A 13343-nucleotide genomic window follows, 5' to 3' on the forward strand; every position below is an offset into this window, starting at 1 on the left:
TGGACGCGAGCAGCTTGGGTGGATTCGGGCGAGCCTGATTCGCCGCCGTGGCCGCCCGGGTCCGGGATACATGACGTAGCTGCCTTGGTGTGCGCTCAGTATGGAGAGAGACAAGACTGCGTCGCGGGCTATAGGCCACGCCCGTGGGATATAGCCGCTGCATGAACATCTAAAATTAAAGAGTTTTTTTTTTTTTTTATTTATGAGGGAGCCGGCACCGTGCACGTTGTTGCGTGCTCGTTTGGCGCAACAAGACGCCCGTCGAGGCAGCGTCTACGAACAGCGCGGCGCAACGGGGGGCCGTGTAAGTGACTGGCGATTGATGAGGTGCCCAGAGCAATGCGGTACGTAGCGGATCAGAAGCTCCCAGCGATCGGCCATCGTACAGAAGGGTGGGGGCATCCCCGCTGGGAGCTCCACTGGGGCAGCGGCTAGGTGGTCTGCAGCAGCGCGTGGCGTGAGGTGGTGTTTCCGTCACAGGCCGTGCTCAGGCCATGCCAGGCGGGCTGGCTGTGGGGGGATTCGAAGCCTGAAGCTGGAGGTTCTCGGAACGGCTTGCGGCGGGCGGATGGGCGGGGCGGCTGCCAGCCTGCATGCCTGCCCGGGCACCTCCCGCCATCAGTCAGTGCCGGCGCACACAGGAACACCTGCCTGGCTGCAGGCTCCGCGGTAAGCCTGGGCTGGCAAATCCTGGCTGGGGGGGGGGGCCGACCGGCCTGGCAGCGAGGCACCGACCATCCCAGCCCACCTGCCGTTTCGCCAGAGCAAGCTGAACACCCTTGCGCGCGGCGCACGACGGATCGAGGTGATGGGCAGCTAACTCGTAGCGCCCGCTAATTATTACATCATCGACGAAACGCCCTGTCCGTCGTCCGGCTCTGTTGCTTGTGACGATGCCATGCCATCCCGTGCCAGGCGTCCAGGCCCTGTCTGCGTCCCGCCGCCTCAATACGTAACGTAGTTCGTCCACCTTGCTGGGCAGAGCAGAGTCAGTCAGTCGGTCGTCAGGGCTGGGCCAAGCACGCCGGCATCATCGCGGCTGTGAACCGTCGCCGCGCTAGAGGGACGCGACGCCGTGGCCGCCCCAGTCTCTCATGTTGAGATCGGCAGCAGCAGCAGCAGCAGCAGCAGCAGCAGCGGTTCGCAGCAGCAGCGGTTCGCAGCTCTATCGTCCTTTTTGTCTCTGATGATTGCTGTCCTCGCATTTCTGCTTGTCCATCGACTCCATCCTTGTTCAGGCAGGGCAGGGTCCCACAGCCCTTGCTACTGCTGGTGCTCCCGCGTCCCCAATTTCCCATGGTCGTTCCTGCCCAGACCAGACCCATCGTCAGTGTGGCTCAGCGGCGTCGCCTGCTAGTAGTAATGAATGCTAATCCTACGTACGGAGGCAACCCTCAGCCCACTGCCGCGCCGCCGCTTTCAGCGACCGCATCGTCGCTTCCCCTACCTTACCTTGGGTAGCCCTCCCCATCGTGCGTGTGTGTGTGTGTGTGTCTCGGCCCTGAACTGAATTGAGGTGCCTGCCTCGAGAGGGAGAAACTGTTTTGCCTCCACCACTCTGTTTCCCCCATCCCAAAATCCGGTTTGTCGAGCGCCTCCTTCGCCGCCCGCCTGCTGGCACAAGTCCTTTTCTTCGCCATTGTTTGCGTGTGCTCTTTTCTTTTCGTTTCTTCTCTTTCCTCCATTGCACATCCTAGACGCACCAGACAGACAATCGTCCCATCTTTTGTTTCACATCACGCCTGTGGTGTCCTGCGGGGCGACGCCCACGTCCCTCGACGAGCAGCCTCCGCCGCAGCAGCAGCAGTAGCCACAACATCGGCGATCCGGCAGCGGCCATGTGCATGCTCCCCCAGCGCCGGCCATGGTGAGGGTCCGCAGTTCTCGCCGCGTCCCCGGCCTGCGGCCGAGTGACTATGATCACGAAATCGGCCTGGTCAACCACGACGAGGCGGAGCTGGTCCAGGGCCAGAGCTCCGACGAAGCGACACGCGGGGCCTCGACGAGCTCCCAGCTGGCTTCTCTCACCGAACAGACGGAGCAGGAGCAAGGCCTGAGGGCAGGCGAGCGGGCCGGCAGCACCTCTGCCGAGCCGCAGCCGTCGAGCGGCGACGAGCCCACCTTGGCCGAGGAACAGCTTCAACGCGATCGGAGCCTGCCCCAGGAGGAGCTCCAACATGAGGCGAGTCTGCCGCACCCCGCACTGCGGCCGTCCATTGAAGTCCAAGGTATGTTATACGTCACCCTGACAGTGACACGAGCCCTCTTGAACGCCCCTCATGCTAATTGCGCCGCCCAGCACCCACGCCCGACGCATTCAACGAAGCTCGTCATCGTATAATGCCCAAGAGACCCCGAGAAAAGCGAGAGACGGCCATAGACATTCTGTACGAGAATGAGAGAGGCGGTTTCCTTTGTGGCATTGCTCTCTTCTCGTCCCAGGCCCTCGGCGGACTAGACCCGCCAGCATGGAGTACGTGCTCCCTCGCCGTCCATGGCCAATCCACGTATACGTATGTGCTGACTCCTTTTTCAACAGCCAATGCATATCACAAGACATCCCCCACGAGCATATACACGGCGCAGGTCCCTGATCCCACCTGGGAGTGGGTGTGGCCGGAGTGGCGAGTCAACCATCAGGAGGGCATGGACGACGACGGGTGGGAGTACTCCTTTGCTTTTGGCAAAAAGTTCTCGTGGCATTCGGCCTCGTGGTGGAACTCCTTCGTCCGCAGGCGCGCCTGGATTCGCAAGAGGGCCAAGAAGAAGCTCGAGACGATGCCTTCGGACCCGCAACTACTCAACGCCGACTACTTCATCGTCCGTCCGGCGTCATATCGCAGTCGCACCTCCAACGGCAGCAGCCTAGCTAGCAGCCGCGCCCCAAGCAAATTTAGCTCGGCGGAAGCGTCCATTTCCGAGGCCGAGGAGCCTCTACCCGACATTGAGGACATTGAGACCCTGCTGCGAACATTGCGCTTGGCCCGGATAGACCGCGAGAAGCGGGAGGCGGTTGAGAACTACCTCGAGCACGGTACCGACTTGGGAGCCCTGCAAGGCGAGATGCACGAAATCATGTCGCTCTTTGTCTTTCAGGCTTCGCGGAAACAGCTTCTCGGCCATCTGATGCGCAAGCACGAAGAGACGGTGGCCGAGTTGGCCAAGGAGGAGACGGAGAACAAGGCTGAGTTGACCAAGCGCCGCGAGGCCCTTGATGCCGCCATCATACACGCCCATGAAGAAGTCAAGAGACTGGCATACTGGAGTGACATGAAGCGGATGGCCGAGAACGGCGAACTGAGGAGCTCGCTGGAGGCGGAGCAAGGCTGGTACGACACCGACGCGTATCAAGGGTTGGATCAGAGCGGGCCGTCGGCACCGAACAAGGGCCAGCTACCAGGATCCAAGGGAAAGGAACCCATTTCATAATCCTGTCTATAACCATTGCTGGTTTGTATACCCTGCTTTTCGTCGTTGGTTGGCATTTCGTACGGAACCACAAAAGGTTGGCATGGAGTGGGCTGGGTGCTTTTAGGCGTCTGGCTTCGTTTTCCGCTGCTTGGGTTACTGTTCGCATCGGGCATAGCAGGCGCACATTAGTCTTGAATCGACGATGCCAGATACCTTATATGAGCAAAGACCGTGTGCAGTTCCCGGGATATGTGTTCTCAGGAGTGTTGAACCTTGGTCAAAATTGCTGGTGTAGGGTATCCAGCGATGGGGGGGAAAGGTCGGGCACGTGACCCCCGTCGTGGGCCTTGACATCTACTGGAGCTTTCCAACGTCCATGCAATCATCTCCACGCAGACATCACCATGCCCATCTCATGACCAATGTCCTTAGGGATCAAGTCAATATGGAGGACTCGGTCCCAATGCATCGGCATGCCTGGAGTCTCTCTCCTCTGGAGAGCCGGCGCCCGCTCCAGAGCACCGCTGCTGGCGTACTCAACATCCCGATCCGACGCCGCAACTAAGCCTCAGTCCCCGATTGCGCGGGTTCCCGCCGTCGACATCGAATCGCAATCGCAGCTGCGTGCCGAGGTCGTGCAATCGAACCATGCGCGCAACCAGCTCCTGCGCGACGCCTTCCGCGCGGAGACGCCGGCCATCAAGGAGGCCGTCGAGCGCAAGCTCAATTCGCCCTTTGTGCCCATGGCGAGGGACTACCCGTCGCGCGTGGCGGCCAAGCAGAGCATGACGTGGTGCCGCAAGATTGCGAGGGTGCAGGTCGGCTTCGACATCATATGGCGGCACTTTGGCTCCGGGACGCCGGGCTGGACCGACACGTTCAACCTGCTCAAGCGGATGACGCCCAAGAGGAGCGAGGCCCCCAACATGGCGGCCGTGCGCATCGTGCTGCCCAAGTCGTGGGACCTGGCCGTCGGCGCCAAGAAGATTGAGTTTGTGGACTCGACGACCGGGCTCGCGGCCAAGCTGCGCGTCTCGGCGGACCACCAGAACCCTTCGGCCATTGTCCTGCGCGGACAGAGCTCGGTGCTGGCCAAGGCGGCCGACGAGCTGATTTCCGCGTGCAAGGACGTCGAGGTCTTCAAGCTGGGCGAGGTCGCGGCCTTCGACTACGAGATGAAGCGCCTGTGGCCGGCAATCGAGGATGCGCCCGATGGCGGTTCGTCGCTGCCGGCGGACAAGCTGGAGAATATCTGGGTGCACAAAGAGCTTCAGACGTACTGGATCGACAAGCCGTACGAGCAGACGCCTCGACCCAAGTGGTGGACAAAGGAGACTTTCGAGTCGTACGTGACGGCGCTTGTCTGCGGCCGTCTGCGGCCCCATCTCGCAATGCCCTTCTACAGGCAGGCCCGGAAGGACGGCAACCTTATCGACACGGACGGCATCCGAGTCAACCTCATTCTGAAGGCGTTCGAAGACCCGGCTGCCAAGGACTGCGTGACCCCCTCGGTCCTGAAGATGGCCATGGCCTTTATGGCTCACCGGGGCGGCCACCGCGCTTCGGCCGACCGCCTGTTCACTCTGGCGGAGGAGTGGGGCATGCCCATGGACACGGATGCGTTCAACGTCATGCTGGATGGCTACGTCGCCAAGCGCGACGTGGCCTTCTTCCACAAGTTCCTCCAGAAGATGGAGGCGCGGTACTTTCACCCCAACGCGAGAACGTGGCTGCTCTTCTTGAAGCTGGTGCAGAGAGACGACGAGAGGAGGCAGATCATCGTGGCCATGTACGATCTTGGCCTGTTCGAGGACCCGGCGACGCGGCGCGGCATCGCGGGCATCATGGCGGGGTACGACTCGTACGCGGCGTTCAAGGCCGGCAAGAAGCTTGACATGTTCATGGCGGACCAGACGATGCGCTACGGCGAGGACTGGTTCACGGTCGGCGCGCTCAACCGCATCCTCAAGGAGTTTTTCCGGTTCCACAGCAAGGACAGCCCCCGGTTCGGCGACTTCAAGTCCCTCATCGAGCGGCAGTCCGAGGACGGGCGCAAGGTGGACATCAGCACCATCAACCTCATCCTCGACCACTGCGCCGAGGCGCGCGACTGGGAGACGGCGCTGTGGGCCCTGTCGCGCATGTCGCAGTTCGGCTGCGAGCCCGACCACCGCACGTACCAGCTCCTCATCGCGCTCGCGGCCAACGCCCAGAGCCCCAGCGCCCTCGGCGTCGCCTTCTTCTACGGCGTCGTCGACCGCAAGCTGCGGCCCCCCGCGCGCAAGACGATGAAGCACGTGCTGCTCGACCAGAACCCGGCGTCCTTTTGGGCCCGCACGCGGCCCAGCATCTTCTCCGGCAGGATGGCCCGCGCGCTCGAGGAAAGCAGGGTCGGCCGCCCGGACAACGTCGTCGCCGGCGCCGAGTGGGCCATCCTCAGCGTCTGCGACGGGTACAAGCCCGCGCAGGCCCTCGCCTCGGCCCTCGACGTCGCGTTCCGCACCATGGACAGGCCCCTGCACCAGCAGCTAAAGAGCGGGAGCGGGAGCGGGCGCGAGCCCGGGTCCGCGTCCCGTCTCCAGCTCAGGGACTTTGCCGTCCGGCTCGTCGACCCCAAGGGCGCGCGGCCGCCCATGACGGTGCACCTGGACGCGAGCTTTTCACCGGAGACGATGCTTCGCGGCTGGCCCCCCTCCGCCGCCGCTGATGGTCATGTCGACGCGGCGGAGCGAGGCCCTGGCCTGCAGGACCCCCCTCCTCCGCGTGACCGTGCCGAGGCAACCATGTCTGCGGCGGCATCGAGGCGCTCATCTCGGCGAAACACTCGACCGGCCATCACCACCACCACCCCGCCGTCTCCTACCGAACAAACCTGAGCGAAGCACCCCCCGCTGGCGGTGCGCTGTCTGCCGAACTGCCGTGTAGAACAAAACCGACCTGCCTGCACAATATCAAAATCGCCGATAGATGATAGATACCCAAGCTACAAATAACAACAACAAACCCACTCTCCAAAAAGGGCAATTGCAAAACCTGTGAATTCCTACGTAGAGCCAAAACGAAAAAAGAAAACAAAAACAAAAAAATAAAAAAACAGAGGCGTGAAACCCACGAGCATAGCACATCGACGGCGACAGATGATGCGAGGGACGCAGTTTACTCATGTACTTTACTACTACCAGAAAATAGGGGGGAACGTACGTATCAAAAAGGACCAAGAAGTAAAACAAGCAACAACACAAGGGGGGAATATATGTTACCACTCGCCGACCCATCCACCCATTCGCCCAGCCATCCACCCGTTCATCATCCATGCCCACCCCATTCGTTCGTCCATGGCCGCACAACCAGCCAGAAAGCCGGCCTCTCGTCTCTATCGTAGCCGTTCCCCTCCCCTGCCCGGTATCGCCAATGAACCAACAACCCCTTCGCCAGCCCCACCGCGCACATGCCGTCTATCCAAACGACTCCAGCAGTCCCGGTCCCGCAAAACAGCGCCCGCTGGTCCTCCGACCCCCTCCGATGCCGCAGAGCCTGTGTATATGTATGCTTGTCTGTCTGTCTGCCTGGTCCGGCGCGTCGACGATATATAAATGTCGGCCGGTCGGTCGCCGGGGGGCCAGGGGCGTCGTCGCTGGGGAGAACAGGGCACCAAGCATCAAAAACACGGGACTGTTGAGGGGACCTGGTCTCGTGTCTCTTTGTCTTCGAATCCAGTATTTGACCGCCCATACACCGAACGACATTTGCACACAACAGAAACTCGGCAGTGAAAAAACGGGAGGGAGGACCACATCATGTCTAACCGCCATTCCCTCCCCCCATCGTAGGGGAAAATTTGCCCAATCAACCCTGTTCCGGTTCCCTCGCCTGGATCGAGCATGATGTTAAAATCGAAATCGAAAAGAGGTTCCGAGAGAGGGCATCATGCCGCCCTGGTCCCGCCGCGACGGGCCGGGCCAGACAACGCTCCCTTCAGCACGAAGGGTCCTCGGGCAGAACGAGCACCTAATCCTTCTTGTCCTCAGACTCCGACTTCTCTTGCTTGGAAGGCGCCGTCTCGCTCTCGCTAGGCTTTGCGGCCTCCGTCTCCGGCTTCGTTTCGGTGGCGGATGCCTCGCTGGCAGGCTGGGGAGCAGAAGAGCCGTCGGTCGATGCGTTCTTGGAAACTTGACTCTCAAGGTCTTTGTCCTCGTCCGTGTTGTCGAACATCTCGGTGTCATCTGAATCCGTAAGCACCTCAGTGCCGTCGCCGAGAAAGATAATTCGGCCTCGGTACCCACCGACTCCGAAGCTCTTTCCCTTGTTCTCCGCGTCCATCTCATAACCGCTGTCGCTATCCTCGTAGTTGTGGTGCACGCCGGGGCCGCGGAACTCGGCTACATCGGGTCAGCGGCAGCTTCTGTGGCGCTTCGGGAGGTCGTACCATATTCCGGGGGCGCGCAGGGGCCGTCGCCGTTGGCGACCCTTCTGGCGATCTCCTCGTACCACTCCTCCTTGGTCTTTCCGTGGAGGAAGCCAATGATGACCATGGTCATGTTGTCGCAGCCGACGCCACCGGTCTCGGAGTTGGAGGCCAGGCAGTTGTCCATCATGTTCTCGCAGATCTTGTCGAGGTCCTGCTTCGCGGCAATGCCGCGTCGGACGAACTCAACGACAGCCTGGGAGGACTGGCAGTCCCAGATACCTGAATTGCTGGCATTAGCCGTGAGTGCGGCGAGCACGCGAATCTCTGGTCACTCACCATCGCAGGCGAGCACGAGGAACTCATCCTCATCGGTGAGGTCGTGAGAATCCACGTCAGGGAAGGCGGTGACGATCTGGTTCTCGGGAGAGAGATCGGCGCTCTTCTTGAATTCGAAGTCGCCGATTGCGCGCGACAGGGCGAGGTTGCCATTGACACGACCGAAGTCGACAAATCCACCAGCAGCCGTGATACGGTTCTTCTCCGCTGCGAACCATCATGAGCCAATATTCACGATACGAGTTTGGGGGCGTGAGCGCGACAAACCTTCGAGCTGCGGCTTGTGGTCTTGAGACATGGGCTTTGCCCGTCCCTTGATTCCCAGGACGCCTCTTGAGTCGCCGGCATTGGCCTATCGAGTCAATGTCAGTGCGCGGCTCTCCGAGGGGCTAGGCATATCGCCCGAGGGGCCGAGGGCCACATACGACGTAGAGCTTGTTCCCGGCAATGAGACTGACGCAGGCGGTGCAGCCAGAAACCTCCTCTTCATACTTGGGGTCTGCGGGACGCACAGGTGTTAGCTTCGATAGGGGCCCTTGGGGGGCAGAACGGGTGCGGCAGCTGAGGCAGCATCTCGAGCGGCGGACGACGCACCATTGAGGATGGCCCGGTCGGTGGCAAGGAAGCCGTCCTGGAGACCACGAGAGTAGTCACCATTCTTGAAGCTGTCCTGCTTGGCAATGATCTTGTGTATGTTCTCGCCGGCAAAGAGCGCTACTTTATCGCCTCCGTGGCCGTCAAAGACGCCGAAGAAGGACAGGTGGTCGGGGTGCTTCTTGGGGTCGGTCGAGTTGGGGTTGCCGAGGTCGAGAACCGCCGTGTGGGAGTCTTCCATGCTGATGCGCCAGCCCTGCATGGCGGACAGGCCGTAGATGAGTCTATCATCCTCGCCCTTGTCGGATGTCTGCGGCGGGGGGAGATGTCAGCATTTTCCGGACAGGGTCGACGATGGGCAAGAAGCGCGGGACGCGTTCGAGGAGCGGGCGAGCGATGCGGGCCGACGGGCGCGGGGATCGAGCGAGCGCGGTGCGGCGTGCCATGACACGAAGCCCCTCGTCGCCGGGCGTGGTGGGGAACGACAGGAAGGGAGAGAGGGGTCGTGACGATGCCTGCACGAGGCTCCGCGGCGGGCACGCGGGCAGGCAGGCAGGCAGGCACGCGGGACGGGGAGGAGAGGCTCGGTCGGGAGCGGTCGCGTAGTCGGCGAGAGACGAGCCCGCGCAGGCTGGGGCTCGCGGGAGGGCATGGACGCACCTTTTCGACAACGGGCTCCGAGAGGGTTTGGCCCATGGTGGCAGGTCTTGTCTGGTGGGCAGCTGAGGCGAGCTACCGCGGGGATGGGCAGGCAGGACAAGAGAGGGAGGAGGATGGCGGAGGCGGGATGGAAAAAATGCAGAGGGGGGGATCCAGCGCCGGGTCGTCGTGGAGAAGAATGCGTGGATCGTGGGCTCCGCGAGACGGGTGCAGGGATTGAGGTTGTGTGCGGGAGAAGGGGGAGCGGGCGGAGGGGTGGTGTCGTGGTGGTGAGAGAGACAGAGTGGTCGGGGGGTGGTGCGTGGGTTGGCGGGCGCGGGCGGGTGAGTGAGCGAGCGCGTGTCTGGTGCTGCCAGGTTCTGGCCCGTCAGACTGGGCTGGCAGGCGAGGCGGGCAGGGCAGGCAGGGCAGGCAGGCGGGCAGACCTGGAGCAGCGAGCGCGGTGGAACCACCCGGACCCAACCTGAGAAGGAGAGCGCGAGGGCCCCCAGGGGCGCAGGCGGGCGTGCGGGCGCAGGCAGGCGGGCACCTAAGGTCAGGTAGGTTCCGGGCAGTTAGCAGCCAGGGCAGCGCCAGGCGCCAGCCAGGCCACCTACCACCCCACCACTACCGCCTGCTACCACAGCATGGGCACCACCACCAGCACCAATGCCCGGAGTCGCCGCCGCCGCCGCCGCCAGGCTGCTGCCCTGCCCGCTGGCAGCCCAGCCCGTGGCCAGTAGTGGGTGCCCGCCCGCCCGCCCGCCCGGTCGAGGATGAGGTGACGATGGGAGCAAAATCGGATTTTGCTGAGGCGGGGCGCGGGAAGCGGGGTAGTACCGGTACTTCTCCGCGGGTCGCGCTTTGGCTTGCCTCCTACGCCCGAGCAGCCCAGCGTCGCATGTACCTGCTTGTACCCAAGTGACGACGGGACCCTTGCCCTGGCTGCCCCCCCCTTGGGCCCCCGCTAATAACGGCACACGAGGCGATTCCATTGTGCGCTCCCGCCGCCGAGTCGGGTCCCGTCCCAACCTGGAATGCCACCTGCAACGCCAGGGGCTCGAACTGGAACGGCCCCCCGGGGGGCGACAGACAGGCGCTGTGAATTTTTGGGCCACTGCTCGCTCGGGCATGCACGGCACGCGCGCCTGAAGCCACAATGACGAGCTGGTAGTCAGATTCTTCGGTCACTTTTGGGCATAGAGTAGGTACCAACAAGATGGCCCGACGTCATGGACCTAACGTCTCTCTTATCAGCAATCCGCCCTAGCCACACGAAGGCGCCTTACTCTTGTCATCACCACGCATGCCCATCGTCGACGGCGTTGTTCCACAGCCAGCCGTCCATCCAGCCTGACTCGTCCTCATCACGACAATTCTCCACGTCCACCATCTGAGCCAAGGAAAGGATCTGTCCCGGGGATAGGTTATACATTGCGCCAATGTCACTCCCCAGCGTCTCACCATCGCCAAGTCTCTCTTGTGACGGTGCTTGGTGTTGAGATTCCGGGCGCTGTCCTACCCTTGTCGAGCCACGGATCATGGTGTCCCCTTCTGCTGCCGCGTCGCATTGCCGAATCATGTCGCGCAGAAGTTCGACTTCCGACTTGCGAAACCGCGCTGGTGTACAGCCGCGGTCAACAAACTCGTCCAAAAGATGGCATGTCTGATCGTGGAAGGACCGGTAGGTCCCGTCGTGCGGATCGATAAACGTGAGCATCGTGGATACAAAGCCAGATGAGAAAGTTCTCTCGAGATCGAATGGAAGGGCACCTCCTACATTCAGATGCGTGGTTTCGTTTAGCCAAAACATGAGGCACCATGTGAATGCTTCTCGGGCATTAGAACGTACCCAACAGACCTTGCTGCTGAAGGATGGTAAGTATCCCAATCATGTTTCTACAAGACTCTTTACAACTCTTGAGAAGAGCTCGAGTCGTGTCAGAAAACTGCCGCGCTGTTTCAGGTCCGCTCTGTCTGTTCCGCAATCTGGTCTGGAAGATATATAGAAGGAGCGGGTACATCGTGAGGAGGATTGTCTAAGAACATGAGCATCAAGGATAAGAAGTTGCAGTTGACTTCGAGGCAGGCACTCACCTGGTGGTAGAACAGGTGCAGATGCGAGGAGACTCTAGATATGCCGCCATCTGAGCCATCATACGAAAGTGGAAAGCATGCATTCAGATCGCTGGCAATTGAAGCGATCCTTTCGAGAACCTTGTGAACACACGGCAGGAAGCTGCTTCTGAGCCGGCCCTCCGCGCCGTAAACCTCTACAAGTAGCAGTCAGACACACATCACCATACTCGCAAAAAAAACAACAAAAAAAAAAAACCAATCCGGCATTTGTAGGTGGCTTACTATTGACGACTTCCGATATCAAGTTGGAGAGCTTCACGTGAACGTACAAAGTCATGCTGTCTCTCGCGCCGTCTCTTGAGGGCATCGTCGTCGTGATGTCGGCGTCTTGTATGGAGATTGGGACGCCCATGGAGGATGAAAATGTACGATCCAGAACGTAGACAGTCCACCACACCCGTTGGCATCGCTCCGTGATCGAGGGACCCCAATCTTGTGTGGGACGTTCTCGGTGCAGACCAAACGTCACCGCGACGCGCAATGCAGTGCCAATCTCAGAGGTCGTCAGCGAGACATCCTTTAGAAGTAAAGGCGTAGAGAGAAGGTGCGTAAGTATGCTGGGCTGGACACTCACGTGGATGTACGCAGAGTTGCGCAAGTCGGCGCACTGCAAATATATCGATATTGCACACAGTGTTTCGACCGACGTCAGAGCGTCGGAGAACAAATACGGTGTATCAGGCAGCAGCGACATGGCTCGGAGGAACAGGTCCGTTCCTGGCAGAACAGCCCCTTGACGCGAAGGCTGAACAACGAGGGCCTTGGCCAGTCCGAGCAGGGTTAGAAACTGGACGTACCAGATCCTATTCTCCCTAGCTACCTCGGCCGGAGCGCTGTAGAAGTCGTGAAAAGGCTTCATGAAGTGACTCTCGTCGTAAAGGTGGTATAGCTGGCCCACGTGAAACTTGAGTCCATTGATCAGGTATAATGCATGGTCAGCGGAAGGAAGATCCGTGAAGTTTGCCGGGTCATCAAAGCCAGACGACCCCCAGCTTAATGGGTACGCGCGGCTTTCTTCATTCGTGGCAATGTCCATCACCGGCAAGCCCTGGCCGTGTAAGTGGTCATGGATCAACATCAGTGTCTTTTGCGTGAACGACCATGTTGAAGATTCGCCCAGGCAACCTCCACATCGGACATAGTCAGCGGCTTCCAGTCCTGTTGGAGGGCCAAAGGCACTCACGCAATCGGCCGCTGTCGTCGGAAACGTATGCAGTTGATGTAGATGCAAGCGGATTTGGCGCCTCAGGGTGAACACTGTTTGCCGACTCGATTGATATAGGCGTCTGGATGAATGGACGCCGGAGCGAGAACGGACGTTCCTCTTGACTCTGCCTGGCCTGCCCAATGTCGTCCTCTGGTGAAGGCGGCGATTCATGCACGCTCTCGTCAATCGAGGTTGACCTTTCGATTGGCGCCAGTGGCTCGTGGTATGCCGCCTGCCGCTGAAGCTGTCTCAAGTACCTGAGACGGGGAGGGTTCTGTGAGTGAGACTTCCAGTGCCCAGAAAATGTGTTGTCATGACCTACTTTTGAGATACAACGACCTTCCGTCCCTCATCTTCAAACTCACACTGTTTGCCTCTGCGAGTACAGCCGATGCAGGGATGGGAGCCTGAGCATCGGATTTTCCTCTGCCTGCAATTGCGGCATCTTCAATGAACGGAATTAGTGTCACAGATCCTTTCGCGGGCGTGCGTATGGCGGTGCTGTCGTACGCATTGCTCACCCGTTGTCCACTGCGGCTGGGGGCCGCTCCCCCACGACTCGGAACCGTCTGCCGTTGATCCATCTGTGCGGATTTGACTCGGTTCGAC

General features: G+C 60.7%; 4 protein-coding genes across 4 annotated transcripts; 2 read left to right on the forward strand and 2 right to left on the reverse strand.

Moving 5' to 3' along the window:
• Positions 1-1864: 1864 nt before the first annotated feature.
• Positions 1865-3429, forward strand: PLICBS_005031 (uncharacterized protein; the record flags this gene model as incomplete). The annotated part of the gene is made up of 3 exons (XM_018325561.2): positions 1865-2228; positions 2300-2473; positions 2540-3429. The coding sequence occupies 3 exons, from the start codon at positions 1865-1867 to the stop codon at positions 3427-3429; spliced, it is 1428 nt and encodes a 475-aa protein (XP_018175313.1).
• Positions 3430-3884: 455 nt separating this feature from the next.
• On the forward strand, positions 3885-6287 carry PLICBS_005032 (uncharacterized protein; the record flags this gene model as incomplete). Its single annotated transcript, XM_018325560.2, has 1 exon — positions 3885-6287. One exon carries the CDS (start codon positions 3885-3887, stop codon positions 6285-6287), a length of 2403 nt encoding a protein of 800 aa, XP_018175312.2.
• Positions 6288-7419: 1132 nt separating this feature from the next.
• Positions 7420-9445, reverse strand: PLICBS_005033 (protein phosphatase 2C 2; the record flags this gene model as incomplete). Its single annotated transcript, XM_065600643.1, has 7 exons — positions 7420-7790; positions 7838-8098; positions 8156-8362; positions 8423-8507; positions 8581-8654; positions 8750-9059; positions 9410-9445. The coding sequence occupies 7 exons, from the start codon at positions 9443-9445 to the stop codon at positions 7420-7422; spliced, it is 1344 nt and encodes a 447-aa protein (XP_065456715.1).
• A 1240-nt stretch (positions 9446-10685) lies between these two features.
• PLICBS_005034 (uncharacterized protein) lies at positions 10686-12563 on the reverse strand (the record flags this gene model as incomplete). Its single annotated transcript, XM_065600644.1, has 3 exons — positions 10686-11164; positions 11241-11256; positions 12102-12563. 3 exons carry the CDS (start codon positions 12561-12563, stop codon positions 10686-10688), a joined length of 957 nt encoding a protein of 318 aa, XP_065456716.1.
• Between the last annotated feature and the right edge of the window lie 780 nt (positions 12564-13343).

This window comes from Purpureocillium lilacinum (genome assembly GCF_023168085.1).
Source record: "Purpureocillium lilacinum CBS 284.36 DNA, scaffold_3, whole genome shotgun sequence".
Classification (NCBI taxonomy): domain Eukaryota; kingdom Fungi; phylum Ascomycota; class Sordariomycetes; order Hypocreales; family Ophiocordycipitaceae; genus Purpureocillium; species Purpureocillium lilacinum.